The sequence below is a fragment of the Pseudorasbora parva genome, chromosome 17, assembly GCF_024679245.1.
Source record: "Pseudorasbora parva isolate DD20220531a chromosome 17, ASM2467924v1, whole genome shotgun sequence".
Taxonomy (NCBI): domain Eukaryota; kingdom Metazoa; phylum Chordata; class Actinopteri; order Cypriniformes; family Gobionidae; genus Pseudorasbora; species Pseudorasbora parva.
In genome coordinates, this window is record NC_090188.1 from 11,577,323 (window position 1) to 11,597,752 (window position 20,430).

Sequence of the window (20,430 nt, forward strand, 5' to 3'; positions counted from 1 at the left end):
TCTCTGCAGGAGATTTGAAGTAAAACATATTCTGTTTGAACACCACTTAAACACAGAACAACCTGTTCCAGCTGTAAGTGGTAATAACCCGTTGTGTTAAAGCACCTACATGTCAACACAGGTGAGGTATGCTAACCTCATTTTGCATAAGCTTGACTCATGAAAGAAGACTGATTGAAATTTGCATTTATTTCATGCAATACCAATCCAGAAAGACACAAACAGAAGCTTCAATACTGTTTATTAAAATAATTGACTGGGTAAAATGTAAACGGATCAAATTTCAGACTTACAAGTTTCCAACGTTGAACATAATGGATTCACACTTCTCAGCCTCCTCCCCTGCAAGCATGTCCCTGTGGTATTACTGTTAATTAAACACAAAACAACACTTTGCCCTTGGACAAAGGGAAAGATATACACATTAAATGAATACATTTGACTGTCTGAACAAACACGGGGCAAGATACTCGAGAATGTTTCTTGCATGGAGAGAGCAGTAAAGAATTAAACATGAATTCATAATTCTACGTTGTTTTCACCATGGTGACAGGCAGAGGTCTAACCAGCTTCATTAAATGCAGTTCCAGAGGCAGCCCACACAAACCTACCCACGACTGAAGAGGCATACAACTGTGTACTGAAGTGACTGCAGGAGATTTAACAATATTTTCTGAACACAAGAAATAGGAAGCATACAATCTTAGTTGGAATGTTGTGTAACATTTAGCGCATGTACAACTGGAAACATTTTTTACGATTTTGGAAAATACTGTAATAATAGAAACATGCTTTATTGGACTTATTAGGGTATTTGATTTCTATTATTATCATCAGCATCATCTATATTATTATATAGTTTTTTTATTTCAAAAATTGTAAATAATGTTTGCAAAAATGCATAGCCATGCACCATTAACCAACCACAATTTTAAAAATCCCAGTTTGAAACACTAATTAAATAAATATACACAAAACTGTACAACGCTATAAAATAAATATTTCCACTGACAATTTTTTTTGTATTATACTGTATGTACTGGAATAAAATATGCATGACTGAAGGGACCAATAAACTTGATATATGTTTTTTTCTGGTCATCTATACAGGACATAAACCTATTTAATAATTTATTAAGTATTTAGTTCATATTGAAAATGGCTTAATAGTACAACAACAAAACACACACGATCAATAACAATTCTCCTATATACCTCAGCGGTGACTCCTTTTTGCTTTATGGATTACACTGCAGAGAGATGTATGGTTTTGTATGGACTGAAATGTCTCATGTCATATTTTGACAATGCCATATTTCCTTGTTCGATTCATTTCACTTCTTTGGACTGCATCAAACAGAAGCAGGTCCTGCTCTCTTGACATCTCAAAAATAAACCCAAAATGTTAAAGAGCATAAAGGTTCTGTTTTGTTTGAAGGTATATAATGGGGCCTAATGGTTAGAGCGTCAGACTGGTAAGGTTTGATTCTCAGTACTAGCAGGAAATGACTGAGATTGGACCTAACCCCCAATCACTCCCTGAGCGCTACAGCAAAATGGCCGTCCCCTGCTCCAGGTGTGTGTGGGTTCACTACTCAATAGTCCTAATGTGTGCGCACTAACTTGGATGGGTTAAATGCAGAGGACAAATTCTGAGTAACGATAACCATGTAACAATTTTTTACCCAAGAATTAGTTTTTTATTTACTCTCCTTCATGTCATTCCAAACATGTATGCTACTTTTATTTGCTAAAATTTAAATCATTATGTGCCATTAAAAACAGTATATAATAAAAAAAAGTCACTCAAAAAAAAGTGTTGATATGACTCGTTTTGTGCTCTCTTCTGAAGACGTGCAATGTGATGAACAGATCGAAATTGCTCATGCCTTGTTCAGTTACTACACCCAGGAGAACCAATGGCATTTTGGCAACATTAACATGCCATTTTTTAATCTGGAAGCAAATCCGAGCACTGCTGAATGCCTTATGTAGTTTCCCTAAATGAGGATAAAAGGCTTAATGAACATTTCCCAATCTATTCCTATGCAATCTCCAGACTCTCTTTTGATCTTTCTCTGTCAATCTCGTTCTCTCTCTAGTGCACTTCAAATTCACTTTGAATGCGGGCAGTGGTCGAGATATTTCTCATCCACAAACCTGTCCTGGCATGTTAGAAGATTCTGCAGGAGTGCCTCTTTCACAGGAATATAAGTCTCAAGGGATGTAAACATTGCAAGCACAGACCGTCTGAGCTGCATGAAGACAAGCATCTAATCACAGCTTGTGACCCTCTGGGAGAGTGGAGGTCAGACGTGGATGCAGATGTATTCTGCTCTCATTAGAGACTACGATGGAGGTGTATGCACGGACATGAATGCCATTTGTCAAACGGAAATTGTGGGGGATTCAGAGAGGGAGAGATGATGGAGTAAAAAAATGAAAGATATAAAAACAAGTGAAGCTCAAAAAATGACAAAGCCATAAAGGTATCATAAAAGTGGTCCACGTCTTAGGTGCTATATTCGCTAAGTCACTAATTATTAATATTCGTGACACATTTTGAATCTGTCTTTAGAAGATTTGAAATGTGTGTTATTTTATTGAATCCTAGTTGGTCATTATTGCTGAATTCGGAACTGCATACTTGCATACCACTCCTACTTTATCTGACATAGAAAGATATGGTTAAAGTAGTATAGTACGCAGTTTCGAATTCAGCAAATTGAGGGAACATACTTCAAAATATCTTCTTTTGTGTCCCTTGAACAAGTAAGAACATACTGTACAGGTTTGTAACAACATAAAGGTAAGTAAATAATTAAATAATGACATTATTTAAATTTTTACATGCACTATGCCTCAAACAAACCAAAAAAAAAAAAGAGTGAAAAAAATAGGCCCAACTCTAAACAAGACGGAATCATTCAACAAGATAAAAACTGAGTCTGAGCGCAAAGTGTAAAGGAAGAAAGCAAAGTACACTATCAGCAGTGCTCATCTTAGTTGTGTTCTGAACATGTGGCCTTAATGTTCTCCACTCGGCTGCAATCTGCATATTCTGATCTAAACAGACAGAACCAGGTGCTACGCTCTTCTTAAGTAGTGGGAGATACGCCAAAACCTCTCTTGCACGCAAGTGTGGGCAGTTGAAGCTGGACCAGTTCCAGGACGAACATTTACACAACAGTCTAATGGACTTACTGGAAGAGAAAGGATTATTAAACCCCCCAATAGAACCATGTTACAATACTCATTGTTCATCATGTCCCGACTAGAACTGAATTTAGTTTATTTACTGGCAGCAGAAACCCCATTTCATGATGTCCCGCTAATTCGCTAATCTCAGTTAAGACGGTGAGACCTGACTGTAAGAGGTGCTAAAATAATTGGTCATGTCAAAAGGATAATCTAAAAAGGTCAGCGTCAGCTTTACCTCTACTCTGTGGTTGCCATGGAAACCTTGCAGCTAATGACTCTGGAATTCTAATGAAGGAATCAAATGAGGAATCATGTCAGTTCTTGTGCATGTGAGACATACAGATCCGAATCGGACAAATACAGACTTGGCATGTTTAGTTGTCCATTTCTCAGGGTCGTACTCACTCTGTCCACAAACTTTAGTCTTCCATTTCGTAGCATTTTCAATTCAGAGTATAACACAGTTTTATCGTATTGTCACTTTCACATCGTTCACAATCTTCCCGCCCTTGTACTCCATTCCATCCTCTCCAGATCTGTCAGAATAAGCAGCACCTCATGGAAAACAAATGCTACCGGTCCATAAAGTGCATCTCAGTGGTTAATACTGTCATCTTCCCGCGTTCCCACGCTTGTGAAACTATTAATAAAAGCCTTATTTACATAATTAGTAACATCAAGTGCATTTCTCATTGAATTCAAAGTCTGTTATCCCTGCTCTTCTTAATCATGATTATTATTATTATTACAAGCTGTTACTTCTATGGTCAGTGTTGGCTTTTACATTTTAAGAATTTCAAATAAAGGACAAATACAAAGACATTCAGTGCTCGACAGCACTAGTTTTCTCACGACTTGCAGGCACAAAACCTCCATCTGAGTTCATCTTGTAGCTGTTTTACAATGCTGCCTTGTAAACGTCTCTTCCAACCAGTTCGTAACGGAATCATTTACTTGATTCCCCCAGATGGGATCTTTTGCTTTGAAGATTCCCTTGCCGCGTGTCCCTAACTATACATCCCAAGTTCCAACCCCTATTACACACAAGCACTCAGAAATAAGCCGAAAGCTGTGTGATATCATTTACTGAGGTAGAATTTCCATGTGTTCGTTCTTTGCTATTTTGTAACCAGTGGGCATTCCTCAGTCTGTTGAAAGTCAAAAGCTCTACATTTGAAATGTAAACGGAGAGGCAGTTTGGCCTTTTAGAGGAACACCAATGTTTTGTTTATCTTCCAATAAAAGCTGCTGCTGCGGCTACTTATTAACATCCGGTTAAAGTAAAAAAGGGGTAATAGACAATGATACTGCCCTTGAGCACTTTAGAGGACACAAGTAGTTTCAAAACATCTCCACAGAGTAGGTAAGGTTCACACTGAGCTTTCATCAGGTTTACTACACAGCTGTGTGTGCTTCCTCTTCTCAAGGATCCTGTTGAGCTCCTCTGTGAAGGAGTAATAGAGCGGAGATGTCGTATCTCCGTCGGTCTGTCTCAGTAACACATAGCTGTTGCCGTTCATCTTGCGTAAGACACTGGGTAAGGTGGCAGAGAATCCATTGACGTACTCTGGTTCTGAAGGCGGTGGGAGAGGTGGAGCAGGAGGAAGCTCTTTGTTGGGTGACGTTGCTGCTTCTCCTGGAACAATCTGCAGCAGGCCGTCGTGAGCGTCGGTTTTCCCGTTGCAGTGGCTGGAGATGGTCTTGAGCTCCATCTGAGCCCCTCGCTTCCTTTCGGCATGAGCAGCGGCCCGCAAAGAGTATTTACCTCTCCGCCCTTGCAAACAGAATCCCACATATAACAGGACAATTGTTAGAACAAAACAAAGGCCTCCTAGGATTGTGATTAGGGATAGGTACATGGCCTCCATGTTCCTCACGGACAGGAACTCAAAGCGAGGAGACATGGGGGTTGGATGAAAGTTCTCCGGGGAGTCACTTTGGGAAGTCTGAAAGCTCCAGTAGATCGCTGTGGTCAAGCGTGGCTGCGCTGGCTTCGTTGGCTCCACAGGAGGAGGCGCAGGAAGCTCCTGGCGAACTGTCAAGCTGTAGATCACCACAGGAACATGGACTCCATTTTCCAGGGCGAAGCAGCAGTAGTGGCCGCTCTGGTAAGGCCGCGCCTCGATGACTAGGAGACCGTCAGTGCCGACACGGTAGCCAGAGTCCAGCCCGTAACCCTGTAGCTTCTTCCCATCCAGCATCCACTCTGGGGTTGCCAGATTGGAGCTGAGTTCACACTGAAGCAGCACGTCATCGCCCGCCATCACAGAACGAGAGCGGTGTAACACTTGGTCTATGACAGAGTCATGACACACACACATCAGTTACAGCAATATTGGAGTACACGTTTAGGGTTAACTACCTTGATTATATCACTGCAATAATGGTAAATCACTGGACACTTCTTATTAGGAATAATCTGTAACCTTAAATATTGGCTAATACCTTTTGCTGTGACTAACTGAGGTATAAGTCAACAAACTGACTACACTGATGTAGAAAGAAATAATCACAGTGCTGTTATTGTAAACTAAACTATTAAAATAGTTTTCATTCATTGAAATAAACCTGAAATATAACTATATTAAAAAAAAGCAGTAAATGAAAAATTACAAATATTCCCAACTGAACTAAAATCTATCGAAGTACTAAAATTACTCAAAGTTTAAAATCCATTAAATTTTAAAAAGAAAAAAACACGATAAAAATGACTAGCGGAATTAAAATGAAAACTAAAAAATATATAAAAATACAAGCAAATTCAAAACATAAAAAAACAGTATATAGATTGTACTAAAATTACACTGAATCTTAATACTGACTATTACAACAAACATGTTTCATACCATCTGCTGTGGAATCATCACAGCCCTGGTTTCCATTCAGAATATCCTGGGTCAGATTAGCTCTGTAGAAAGAGAAAGGTTATTATTGGTGACGCATGATAACTGATCAATGTATGGTTATTTAAATTAAAAATTAAAAACTAGAATTGCTACAAGTGAATCTAGGTATCAATGTACAGTATGAAAAAAATGGATATTCATTTTAATTTACTGGTACTACAAGAAACATTTAAATGAGTGTTAGAGGATGACAAATGTAATCTAAATGTAAAAATATTAGAAATTAGCATGAACAAATAAATATTCAAATATAAAATATGATTAAATATTCTAACGCGGAGAATTGTAACTATTATGGTACAGATATATAGTGCGTTACTAATGATTACTAAAATCAAGCTATGTCCTTATTAACAGAGTACTTGCATTAAGATAAGATGTTAAAAGAAAAAGTTAATAAATACAGCAGAGGTACTAGTATCCATGACCATGCATTCGTACCTGTTGTTGTGTGATGTAATGTCCACACACTCCAGTCCATCCCAGGCACAGAAGGGATCACGTGCCATCACGCAGTCAAAGCACGAGGAGTATCTGCTGCATGTGGACAAGGGCAACTGCACCACTGAGCTGGGCGAACCCACATACACACTCATCTGACAAAGAAAGGTTCAAGTGGGTAGTAAGATTCACATTGTGGGCTGTGCATAAAATCAAATTACACTCATATAAATTCAAACAGAATGTAATGGATTTATAATGGGAACAACCTGTTGTAATAATGTATTTACGACTTCCAGAGTGCAGACACACTCATTTCTCACCTGTTTCTCAGAGATGACTATACTGTCCACTGGCTGGGGCTCCTCAAACAGCTGCAGCTCCTCAATGATGTGCAGCTGACCATTAACCTTCACACCTCGCTGTAGCCAACCTTCATCTGGAGGAACATCGAAACCAGATGAAATACATTCCCAGTGTCATACCGCTTTTATTTTATTTCAGATAAATTGAATACTTTAATATAAATTGTTTTAAGAAGCAGCTAAGAGGAGTTCACTGCAGTACCTGTCCCAATGAAGAGTATGTGGTATATCTGACCATCTAGACCAGTCACTCTGTGTACAGCAATTTTAGTGTAGTCCACGTTCCTCCTAAACAGCAGGGGGCGTTGTCCTTGAGGAAGGATCTGCCTGTACATGAGCGGATGGCGCCGGACAAAATGAAGTACGTCATCTGGGAGTTGGGTGGATGAGTTGATGCCTCTTGCTCTGAGTTCATCTGTGATGCACTGAAGAGAAATGGAAAGCACAAGCAAGGCAAAGTCACCCTCCAACAATACATAGACAGTAATGGCCAAAAGTCATGTCCATCCTAGGAAAATGGACATATTTACCCTTTATTCAAATATTATAAAAAATGTGTTAATGATTTTGTAAGCATATTGCATAGTTGTGCTTGGAGCCAATTTTTTGTATTAGTGATAATGCAAACAAATTGTGTGGACCATTTTGGCCAGACTGTCATACAATGAAATTATGAACACATGCAAAAACAAGAGAACAGAAAAATGTATGAATTTTTGTTTTTCTATGCTTGTTTTGCTTAGTTAAGGTATTTATCTGAGAAAATTATTTGGCAAAAAGGCAAACTACAGTTACAGGTTTAATGTTACTAAGTTTAGTGTTTTTAATTCTTTCCTGAAATTTCAGGAAATTACAATATTTTCCTTATATTTTGATGATTTAATCGAAACAAATAACCCCTCCGGACATCACTTCTGGCCAGTGCAAATAGCTCACCTTGTTGGCAGAGGCTATTTACACTAACTCCACACACAAATGTCTGGTTGGACTAGACAAAAGTACAAAAAATAACCTGTGATCTGTCAGCAAAAGTGGCGTAGGGAGTAGTTACGGATTATTTTGACACGATCGACACAGAGTTCGAATCTGCCTTTTGCTGAACTCTTTCTTCTTCCTTTTTCCCATTGCATTACAGATTGGAAAGACATTTATTCTCAATAAATATTAAGAAAATATGAAAAAGTGGAATTAAAGGGCCAAATGGTTATTCAATAACAAAGTGTTTATCAGGTAGGGTTAGGACTAGGTGTAGGGAGGGCTTTATTGTCTCATTAACGTGGAATTTATTTAAAACATTTTATCATTTACACTCAATATGTTATTATTCTTTTTCATAATGTTCTAAAATACTGAGGTGCAAATAGTATCTAACTACTATTTACACTAATTGCAAAGAAAACACTGCTATTTTCACATAGTGTAAATAAATGTTATTGCTTTGCACTTAATGTAAATAGCATATTACTAAGAAAATACTGCTTTTTCAGTGTAAATAGCATTTATCACTATTTACAGTGCAAATAGCCGCTGTCTTACTTGATGCCATATTTTCACAGTTTTGCATTATTTGCGTCTTCACAGCTGGCACATACAAATAATGCAGGGTCTGAAATCCCCCCTTCTTCTTGCACAGTGGGATTACCTACTAATTTCCCATCGAGAATGTAGGACAATAAGCTATTCTCAGTCTTTTGACTGAAAATTGACAATTCAACGGTCATTTTAATTATCTGACAGAAACTGTTCAAGCGCTCAATCTTACGTTTTCAAAAACCTAAAATAGGCCAGGGAAAACCAAAAATGTTCTTTCCTTTACATTTCTAAAACTTTCCAAACATCAATTAAAGGTATAAACCCTCACTCGCAAACAGGCTCACTCATTAGAAATATCACCCATTCAAAAATCATAATACAGCCAATCAGCAAAGATTTTCTGCCTGCTGATAATCTCCATAGCAAAAGCTTTGATGAAATAAGCCCTTTTTTCTCTCCATGTGCTCTCTGTAAAATTGCTCATCAGCGTCTGATTACTGGATGAAACCAGATCAACGCTCTACCTGTACCTTGCACAGCGGTAAGAGAGCTTTAGTAGCTCCACCTGTGAAGTGCTGACTTGTGCTTCCCCATCAGAGTCAGCAGGCAGGCAGAGTTTCAGGGATGAGGATAATCAGGCCAGTGTAAGATGAAACGGGATCAGTATAGCTGTAATCATGTATAGCTACTGTTGGCCTTACCGAGCCGGGTCGAGGTTCTGGCAACTTCCCTGTGTACTGTGCCCATTTAGAGCTGGAGTCTTCTTTGCTTTCCATGTAAGGCCCCTCAAATGCCCATTGGATATCCGAAATGGAGTACTGGCAGATAGCAGATGCTTTTACATTTTTCCTGAAAAAGAAGCTCTGGTGAGTATTTTTTCAAAGCAGTACAAAGGAGAGAAATTCAACACTACATGATGATGTCAGGTAAAACCCTGAACCAATGCTGGGACTACGTACACCCACACTCAGCCATTTCTTAAGAATATATTTCAAGGGAGCTCAAAGAAAATTTGTGAATAGATGGTGCATTCATGAAAGTGGTGAATCAGCCTAGGTGTGAGCGCTTTGTAGCTGATCCAGCTTCCAGTTGCTATGCTTGGGTTTATTAACCGAAGAGCCTCTCAGCCTGTGCTGCGCTCATTGTTTCTCAAGGTCTTGGCATGTCAGCATAGAACCCTCATAAGCCCACTGTGTAACCATGGAAACACGAAAAATAGATTACAAATTTATTAAAAAGTGTGTGAGAGAGGTGAGGGATGACAGTGAGTGGGTGAAGGGGGCAAGACAGGAACATAGACAAAGCTCTTCAAGTGATCAGTACTAGTAAGAGGAAGTGGCACTTATTAGAAGTGACTGTCTGTAAAAAAACAAAAACAGTACTGGAGTTAAAAGAGCATTTCCAATAGTAGCTTAAAGGGATAGTTCACTTTAAAATGATATTTCTGTCATCCTTTACTCACCCTCAAGTTGTTTCAAACCTGTATGAATTTCTTTCTTCAGCTGAACACAAGGGGAGATATTTTGAAGGATGTAAGTAACCAAATAGTTAACTGGAGCCATTGACTTCCATAGTAGGAAAAAAAAAATGCTATGGAAGTCAATGGCTCCAGTTAACTGTTTGGTTACTGGCATTCTTCAAAATATCTTCCCTTGTGTTCAGCTTAAGAAAGAAATTCATACAGGTTTGAAACAACTTAAGGGTGAGTAAAGGATGACAAAATTTTCATTTTTAAGTAAACTATCCCTTTAAAGATTGTCTGGCTATCACCAGACCAAGCTCAATTTAAAATTGAACATTGGTCTGGGGAGTCTGCTCTGTATTTTCTACTGCACAAGAGGCGTGATCAACGAGCATAGTTCAAATGACTGCAATTAAATGGTCCTTCAACCAATCAGACCACAAAAGGCGTGATATATACGAGCATAATTCAAATGAATTGGATATTTCTTCAACCAATCAGAGCACAAAAGCCGTGATCAATGGGCACCGACCCATCGTTTCTCTATCTGTCATCGTGTTAAACCCGCCAATAGTGCGCTAGGTGGATAAGCCAGTCTGTGAACGGTTCCCGCAAAAGTGAACAAAAGTGAAACAGAAGCAGCAGTAATGAATGTACAGGTTTTTAGACTGAGATGAAATCAAGTAGAAATACTGGGTTTACCCAGTCTAGCTTAAAGGCACAACGTGTAAGATTTTTGGGGTAAAATATCCAATAACCACTAGAACAAATCCATGAATTAATGTTTAAATCCAGAGAAATAAGCAATTTGTCCTTGTCCGTGCGGCGCCTATCAATGACACTTTGTCCATGGATGGAACACAAAAGAAAATGTTGTAGAATTTGCTCTTTTCCATACAGTGACAGTAGATAGTAACAGAAACACTCAACATTTTTATCAGTATTGTCACCTTTGGTGGATATAATCATACAGTTCATTCTTTATTCATTCATTTTACTATGGTAAATAAGCAGAGGATAACAGCTGTGTCACAAACAATTTAAAAGTTCTGTAAACCTGGCTCTGGGGGGAGAAATGTGACAATCGTTTGTAAATGTCAGAGATAGTGGAAAGGCAGCATTAGACTGTTGCGTTCCAATATGTCTTGTGCTTATTAACACTGTACAAGTGTCATTAAGCCTTGAAATATGCCTAGTAGTTGCAAATTCTGCTGATTTGAATGCATTATCAGGGTAATGTTACTTGTGATTTTTTTGTGAAACTGCAAGATTGACTCGAGAGATCAGTTGATTTGATATGATTTACATGATTCAATGTCTATAAAACAGTGTATAGCACATAAAAAACTACCTTTAAGGAGCCAGAGTTTTTAAAGGTTCCAAAAAAAATCAATGTGATCAAATGGGGTAAACCAGGAGTGCCCAATCCTTTTCCTGGAGAGCTACCTTCCTGCAAAGTTTAGGGTTACACGACACCCCTTTCAACTAAAATCGGAAAAACTGTATGCACTTTGGCCATTCATTTACACTACAACAGTGCTTTTGGGACCTAAGAAACACAAGCTTTTGAAAACAAAGTGTAAGGTCTCCATGTAAACAACAAAAATGTGAATTTGTGTCATGCACATGCATATTATGTTCACTAGAGGGGTGACAGAGTGTGAGAGTGAAATTAGCATAGAATATGTCACTGCTAAGTTAACATAACATCCTCCACTGTCCACAGTTCGCTGATCATGTGATGAGAGTAAGGTAAGTTGACTGACAGGACCATGGCCAAAGATTTGTACGAAACAGAGCCAACACGTCTGATAAACGTCTTATCTTTTAGAACGCACACGCAACACTGCCGCTCCTTATACATAGAATACATGCGATCGTGAAGTGAAAGCGAAAGTAAAAGCAAGCTCCCTGATTCGCGCAAAAATGGCACCATACAATAGCCTGTCTCCCAGTATCAACGCTATTTTAGGCTGGGCTGTGTAGTTGTAACCACCTCTTAACTCTTGTCTCTGATTGCACTTTGAATAATGAGAGAGTACTAAGACTAAAATTATTATTTTTTCCATTATGTACACTGTTTTTGTTGCTATGTTCAATTTATGCCTAGTTCAGACTGCACGATTTTCAAACTCGTCGGGTCACTGCTCTATTCATACTGCATAACTATCTGGGGTAGCTCTCACATTGCACAATAATAATAATAAATAATAATGCGTTCGATTTATATAGCGCTTTTCAAGGCACTCAAAGCGCTTTACATAGAAGGGGGGAATCTCCTCAACCACCACCAATGTGCAGCATCTACCTGGATGATGCGACGGCAGCCATATTGCACCAGAACGCTCACCACACACCAGCTGATTGGTGGAGAGGAGACCGAGTGATGAAGCCAATCAGAATAAGGGGATGATTAGGAGGCCATGATGGACAGAGGCCAATGGGCAAATTTGGCCAGGATGCCGGGGTTACACCCCTACTCTTTTTCCGAAAGACATCCTGGGATTTTTAATGACCACAGAGAGTCAGGACCTCAGTTTAATGTCTCATCCGAAAGACTGTGCTCTTTGTCAGTATAGTGTCCACATCACTATACTGGGGTGTTACGCCCCACACAGACCACAGGTTGAGCACCCCCTGCTGGCCTCACTAACACCTCTACCAGCAGCTACCTGGTTTTCCCAGTTGGTCTCCCATCCAGGTACTGACAAGGCTCAGCCCTGCTTAGCTTCAGTGGGAAACCAGTCTTGGGCTACAGGGTGATATGGCTGCTGGACAATGGATCAGGGACAGGAGGTTTCACACTGCAGGACTATATAAGAGGAACAATTGCCGACAACTCTCTCTCCCCGGTGCGCAAGCTACATTTCCCAACATTCTCAACCAAACACATGCAATGTGACAAGTAAACAACGCAAGATCACATATGCGCGAGACTGGAATTGTTATTAAAAATGATAAACTGCAGAAAGTTTGCTATCCATGGTCTGTGCACGGATTTGCAGCGAAAAGGAGAAAAATAACTAAGATTATGGAGGAGAAAATTGTTGGACAGACAGGGAACAAAGATTGTGTTCTACAAAAGAGAGTTTGCGGTAAATAAATTATTTTGCAATATGTTGCTGCAGCTGGACAAGCAAATATTTGTGCTAATATAATAATATATATTCTATATATTAAAATGCTGATATTCTGCTCTATAACTCCTCCCTGAACCTCCCGCTGCCCTGTATCTCACTCTCTCATTGGCTGTCGGTCATCACCGATGTAATTTTCAGTCAGAACTCATTTCACACAGTAGGATATTGAATCTCCGACAGGTCCAGATATTTAGCATGCCAAATATCTTGCGGGCGTCGGCGACTCATCTGCGATTCTCTTTGATCTAATCTTTGATCATTCACACTGCGTGATTGTCACTCACGTGCACAAGCACTGATTTGCCTATGATCTCTGGCATTTGTCTGCGATTTTGGAAAACCTGTCAGAGAGTCATAATCGGGGCTAAAATTGGGCAGTGTGAAGCTGTGAACTAGGCATTATGGAAAGTAGTTCAATTAGGTGGTCACACACAGCCTCAATCAGAAGTTCTGGAAGCTAATAATTCATGTACAGTAGCCTAAGGTCTGAAGAGAGTGATGTGAGACTCACGTGGAGTAGCCAGTCATTTGAGTTTGTTTGTTGCAGTGTTTGTATATTGTTGTCTTTCAATGCATTTGATAATTCATACTCAGAAAGTAGAGCTGACATGACATTCATTACAGGATGATTAGTTAAATCATTTCAAAATGCACCTACAGACTATTTTTCCAGTCATGAATTTCATCATTGAGGATTTCTTAAAAATACTGTGCAAATATCTTGTCTCGTCTCATTCTTGTGAACCCAATCTCGTGTCCTGTGTCTTGTCTCGTGAGCTAAGTGTCTCGTCACACCCCTTAAAGTTCACAAACTTCACACACGTGTTCGCCAGGTTGTTTCTTGACAAAGTGACATCGATAACTACTGACCTGGCATGTGTAGCACAGTCTTTTTAGTCAATGTAGCAGATCTGTGTGAATGGGGATCATTTTGACAATGTATTCTGTTTTTAGTAAATCGTTGTCTTGTAAATTTCTTGTAAATGTCATTTTTGGGCAAACTATTCCTTTAAGAGATAATGTCTTTTACAGAAGATTCCAAGTATGATTAAGACTTGCCTAATAGGAAAACAAACACCCACGTCAATGTAAACTTTACACCCAAACTGATGACATTGTGAGTGGTGACACAAGAGTCATTCAACCTTGCCCTGCTAGAGAGGTCGGTGTGATTATGTCATCAGAGCTCAGCTGACGCACTCATTCTCGTTTTATATGTCTCTCCCTGTTTCACTCGTTCTCTTCTGCGTAATTATTTTCTAGCGTAGCAGACATTATGGTCCTGCCTGTCCTGTCATTCATCACTGTTACTCATATGTTTGCGGTTTGCACCTCAGGCAGCCGCAACCCACAGATTGATTGCCTGGCAGCTCATCAGATCCTCCCCTCTGGTTTCAGCAGGGCGTCAAGACTGTCATTTCTGTCAAAGCTGCAGACGTAAAGCGTGTGTGACCTATGTGCTATAACCAGTTTAGCTCTGAAGATATGTGTTTAAGGAAACAATTGAATAAAAAGAAAATGTTTAACTGTCACACTGACAAAAATAGAAATGTGGCCCTCAAGCTTCAAAGTACAGCATTTTGGATTTTATCAATAATGAGTCAAAGCCTGGCTATACGTGTCCATAGCAAATTCTTTGATCTCCTGAGAGACTGTGACCTGCTTATGAATAAAACATGTTTCGTGCTACAGACAGCCAGAGGACGTGTCAGCGATTTTCATTCTCATGATCCTGGTGGACTGTAAATGCTGTCGCCTCATTTGATGTATAGGGCCAGAATGAGCCAAAGAAAGGAGTGTGTCCTGGCTGACAGATGAACTTACTAACAGACTAAATCTATTTCAACAAACCCACCAGTCACAGCAAAATTACATGATGCTACCTCGCAGAATCCTTTAATTACTATCGACGGAGGCGTCATTTGCATGCCACCCCGCATGTAAGGAAGCACAACACTTTCAAGCTTCCATACACAACTGCCAGGATCATTTAAGAAAGATGGTTTGCTTTCATTTAAGAGTTTAAGAGTTCAAACACACTGCAGATCACGAAGATCCAGTCTTTCTGAGAATAAGAACAAGTAGAAGTGACATTCATCATGACAGATAACTATGGAAGCTGGTTTCCGCCACAGAATAAATAAATAAAAACTTTTTATCTCAGAATTCTGACTGTTTTTTAAAATCAGAATTCTGACTTTATATTACGCAATTCTGAGAAAAATGTCAGAATTGCGAGATATGAACAAAAAGTTGCAATTATCTTTTAAAACAGTTTTATTCTGTGGAAGAAACAAGCTTCCATAGATACCAAATGTAATGTAGCCTACATCAAAACACAATTGCAAGAAAATAAATAGCTCATTATGCGAAAACGGATGTTAAAAGACTGTACAAAATTGATCCTACCATTCCAGACCAAAGATGCCGTAGAAAACAGAGTCTTGAGAGCTGGAGCCCTCCAGAAAAAACACACTCCGCAACACGTTGAAGTGAAATTCATAGTCCGGTAAAGAACACGCCAGACGTGCCTTCAGGAAGGAGGTCCACTTCTTCTGTAGCGTGAGAAGACCTCCTCTGTCTTTCTACAAAATGAAGGACACAAAACAGCTGTAAGAAAATCCTAAAATGCAACAGCAGATTCCAGAAGTTGTACTAACACTACCGTTCAAAAGTTTGACAGAATACCGATTAAAATTCAGCTGTGTGTGTACTACATATGAAAAATAACAGATATGAAACTGCTGGTAAACCAAAGAGATTCTTACAGATTTGGAAGTCCTTTTTTAATGTCTGGAAGGTGATCCCTGATCATTGAATAACATTATGGACATGTGCTCTAAAAGGTGTGCTAATGTAGATTACATAGTGTTTTGCAGGATGCAAACTCATATTGACATTCTATTTTAAGTATTTTATTTTTTAATGTATGTGTATGTAGATATTTGTATGTGTATATGCATATGTATGTATGGATTTTGTATGTTTATATGTGTGTATATGTATTTGTTCATATAGGCATTTATTATTATCATTTTTTTTTACTATTATTATTTTGATGTATAATATTTATTTACTCTATTTTTTACTCATTAGCTGGCATGGGGTGGGGGTTTTTTTCTGTAAAATTTTAAAAACTTTAAAAAACAACAACAACAACACTATTATTAACTTATTAACCCTAAAATGTTGAAGAGTAATCTACATTTATATTCATTAGGCATATGAAACCTTACAAATAAAAGTAAACAGTAAACGTAAATGTAAACACGTTGAAAATAATTATTATAAGGCGCACCTAGTGGCATAGAAACCTTATAGTTATTTAACCCTTTTGAAAAAACACTAGAAAAACTCAAGAGAAACAGCAGAAAAATGCGTACAACAATTTTTTTTCATTGAGTTTTTAACATGAATCACTGGTTATTGGCCTGGCTGTTGGCAGCACACATTGTGTCAGTGTGACTGTGGGAAAGGAAAATGCACTAAATTGGAGTTGTTGGTTTTTTTTTTTTGCATGTAAAGGAATCCCCTATCATGTCAGGGGGATAAAGTGAATTTTCCATGCTGCCTCCAAAGAGGAAAATAAATCTTCATGGAGGAATGACTTTGATGGGACCCAAAGCTTCTTAGCAATTCTTGGTTTCCTCAGTACTTAGTTTCCAGTAATAACACTGACACTATAATGTAACAACCTTTAATTCACTGTGGGAAAAAAGGCTTTTGAATGTTGATTTATGATGCCATCATCTCAGGTGGTGATATTCACAGGCAGATGTATGGTGATATAAAACTAGAGCACAAAACACAGGGACTTATACAATAATCCACTGCAGATCTTTTTGAAGATTTAAAAAAAATGATTATTTCTAGCCTACACAGAACCTGATTTCGTAAGTACATGTTCCTGGATCAACATCTTTATTGATCCTGGAACAACATTCCATTTAACCAATCATATTTGAGGGAAAGCTGACAGTTAGTTGTCAGGGAAGGTGCTACTACATCAGTGTTAATCACTTACCTCTGATTTTAGGGATACTATGGAAAGGGTTATGTTTAGGGATAGGGTTAGGACTACATTTTTAGACAGGAATGTTGTTCCAGGATCAACAACATACAAACCTGATTTGAAATAAACTGTACAAATTGTAAATAAAACAACAATGCAATGATGTGAAAGTTTAAAATGTCAATATTTTATTCAGAAAACAACATAGATGACATAGCAAATGTTTAAACTGAGAAAATGTATCATTTTAAGGTAAAAGTAAGTTGATTTTGGCTTCTTGATCACGGCATCAACACATCTCAAAAAAGTTGGGACAATGCTGTGTTTACCACTGTGTGGCATCCCCTCTTCTTTTTATAACAGTCTGCAAACGTCTGGGGACTGAGGAGACAAGTTGCTCGAGTTTAGGAATAGTAATGTTGTCCCATTCTTCTCTAATTCAGCCTTCTAGTTGCTCAACTGTCTTAGATCTTCTTTGTCGCATCTTCCTCTTTATGATACACCAAATGTTTTCTATGGGTGAACGATCTGGACTGCAGGCTGGCCATTTCAGTACCCGGATCCTTCTTCTACGCAGCCATGATGTTGTAATTGATGCAGTAATGTAGTCTGGCATTGTCATATTAGAAAATGCAAGGTCTGCCCTAAAATGATGGGAGCATGTTGTTCTAGAACTTGGAGATACCTTTCAGCATTGATGGTGCCTTTCCAGATGTGTAACCTTCCGATGCCACGCACTCATGCAACCCCATTCCATCAGAGATGCAGGCTTCTGAACTGAGCGCTGGAATATCAACTCGGGTTGTCCTTGTCCTCTTTAGTCCGGATGCATGACGTCCCAGTTTTCCACTAAGAACTTCAAATTTTTATTAGTCTCACCACAGAACAGTTTTCCACTTTGTCAAAGTCCATTTTAAATAAGCCTTGGATCATGTTTAGATATTGCTTCTTTTTTGATAGAGATTTAGCCGGCAACGGCGAATGGCACGGTGGATTGTGTTCACCGACAATGTTTTCTGGAAGTATTCCTTAGGCCATGTTGTGATTACCATTACAGTATGCATTCCTGTATGTGATGCAGTGCCGTCTCAGGGCCCGAAGATCACAGGCATCCAGTATGGTTTTCCGCCTTGACCCTTACGCACAGAGATTGTTCCAGATTCTCTGAATCTTTGGATGATATTATGCAGTGCAGATGATGATAACTTCAAACTGTTTGCAATTTGTCTCTGATAAACACCTTTCTGATATTGCTCTAATATTTTTCGCCGCAGCATTGGAGGAATTGGTGATCCTCTGCCCATCTTGACTTCTGAGAGACACTGCCACTCTGAGAGGCTCTTTTTATACCTAATCATGTTGCCAAATGACCTAATAAGTTGCAAATTGATCCTCCAGCTGTTCCTTATATGTACATTTAACTTTTCCGGCCTCTTATTGTTACCTGTCCCAACTTTTTTGGAATGTGTAGCTCATGAAATCCAAAATGAACCAATATTTGCCATGACATTTCAAAATGTCTCACTTTCAACATTTGATATGTCATCTATATTCTATTGTGAATAAAATATAAGTTTACAAGATTTGTAAATTATTGTGTTATTTTTTTATTCACAATTTATACAGTGTCCCAACATTTTTGGAATTGATTTGAATGTTAGGAACACGTCTAACTCTGCAAAATAAGGACGTGACTAGCCACCAGTGTGTAGAAACCGAAAACTTTTATTGAGACTTTATATAGACAATTACTGACAACAACTGAGTTACTATCCTTAATTATGGCTTTCCCCCAGTCCAATGTCAGATAATGTGTAGTAACAGCATTAAGCCCCACTAGCATGTGGATAATGAACAATAATCTACTCATTAATGTGACCCTGCTGTGCGAACTGCCACAGAGAAGCTGATTTTACCCTCAGTCCTCACATCCTGCTTAACACACTTCACCAGCCCCGGCCTCAATCTGGTTGAATGTAGTGTAATTCAGTCTATGTTATCTAACCTTCTATTATGTGCAATATTTGTTCAAAAGTCAATATTATTTAATTTATTTAATGGTTAGTTTTATTCACCAAGGACATTAGATGTGACATTTATGATAGCATTTATGACATTTATTTTTTAATTTTAAATAAAATGTTCTTCTTTTGCACTTCCCAATCATCAAAGAATCCTGAAAACACATTTTTTTTTAACCTTGATTATTGATTACATTTTAAATATTACAGTTTTTTATACTACAGATCACTAAGATCCAGTCTTTCTGAGAATGAAAACCAGTCGAAGCGACGTTTATCATGACGGATAACTATGAAAGCTTGTTTCCAGCACAGAATAAAAAAATGAAAAAGGTAACTTTTTTTCTCATAATTGCCAGATATAAGTGCACAATTGCGAGTTATAAAGTCAGAATTGCGTGATATAAAGTCAGAATTGCGAGGCAGCGGGCACCTCGGGCAGCCCGTCACGGACGACTGCTCGCACACACATAACAAAACATAAACAAAGCTCAACGTAAAGTCCAGGCCTGGTCCTCTCTCGTCTTCCACTGTCTTCGCTCCTCCTTTTATACTCCCGTCACTCTGCCGTGAGACGAGACCGGTGTGGCGAGCAGCTGGCGCTCATTATCACTCACCACCGGCCCGCTCTCACGGTCCCTCGCCTCGCTGCTTGCCACAATTACATTTAAAATATTACTGTTTTTTGCATCAAATAAATGCTGGCTACTTTACAAAATTGTATCACAGCTGGGAGGTCAGGTGCAATTTTCAAATGGAAACTGCATGACTTATTAAAAACTAATTAAATTGATTATTTCATCAAAATATATTTTTCATATTTTTGTTAGTATATATTAATGGTATATTTAGTCATTTATATAATATTGGGTAGCCTATATTTTAGTAAAAAGGAATGAATTCACGTGTATCCCCGTAATAAAAAATTCGTAAATGTGATAATGTCGAATTTCATAATAATGTCAGCTGAACCTAAATACAATTCAAATCTCATATGGTAACAGCTAGATGTGAGAGCTGGATCAGATGGTAAATAAACACTGTAGAGTAGAAGTCTAGAAAAGATGTGAAATCGCAGACATGTTCAATTGGCACTTTGATCAGAGAGTGTAGAGCTAGACTGATGGGTTGAGAAGCAACAGAGAGGCAAGTCCCGTGGGAAGTGAGCTGTACAGAAAGAAATGTCTGGCAACCATGTTGCTGTACAACTCTATTAGAAAACCTGTAGGAAACCACACTTCAAATAAAGGAGCATTTTAGGACAGTGCCCTTACAATGCTGTGAATGAAACAGTTTAGCGCTTAAAACACATTTGTGAAGAACTTTTGTGTATGAGTGTTATTTTCCAG

General features: G+C 38.6%; 1 protein-coding gene across 1 annotated transcript in view; it reads right to left on the reverse strand.

Moving 5' to 3' along the window:
- Positions 1–224: 224 nt before the first annotated feature.
- Positions 225–20,430, reverse strand: part of sema4ga (sema domain, immunoglobulin domain (Ig), transmembrane domain (TM) and short cytoplasmic domain, (semaphorin) 4Ga) — a 50,084-nt gene continuing 29,878 nt past the window's right edge. The window contains exons 9-15 of the mRNA XM_067421419.1: positions 15,458–15,633; positions 9,148–9,295; positions 7,116–7,338; positions 6,872–6,987; positions 6,549–6,703; positions 6,048–6,109; positions 225–5,494 (exon numbers count right to left, since the gene is read on the reverse strand). Coding sequence (XP_067277520.1) covers positions 4,572–5,494; positions 6,048–6,109; positions 6,549–6,703; positions 6,872–6,987; positions 7,116–7,338; positions 9,148–9,295; positions 15,458–15,633 — 1,803 coding nt within the window. The 3' untranslated portion in view covers positions 225–4,571. The remainder of the gene's footprint in view (positions 5,495–6,047; positions 6,110–6,548; positions 6,704–6,871; positions 6,988–7,115; positions 7,339–9,147; positions 9,296–15,457; positions 15,634–20,430) is intronic.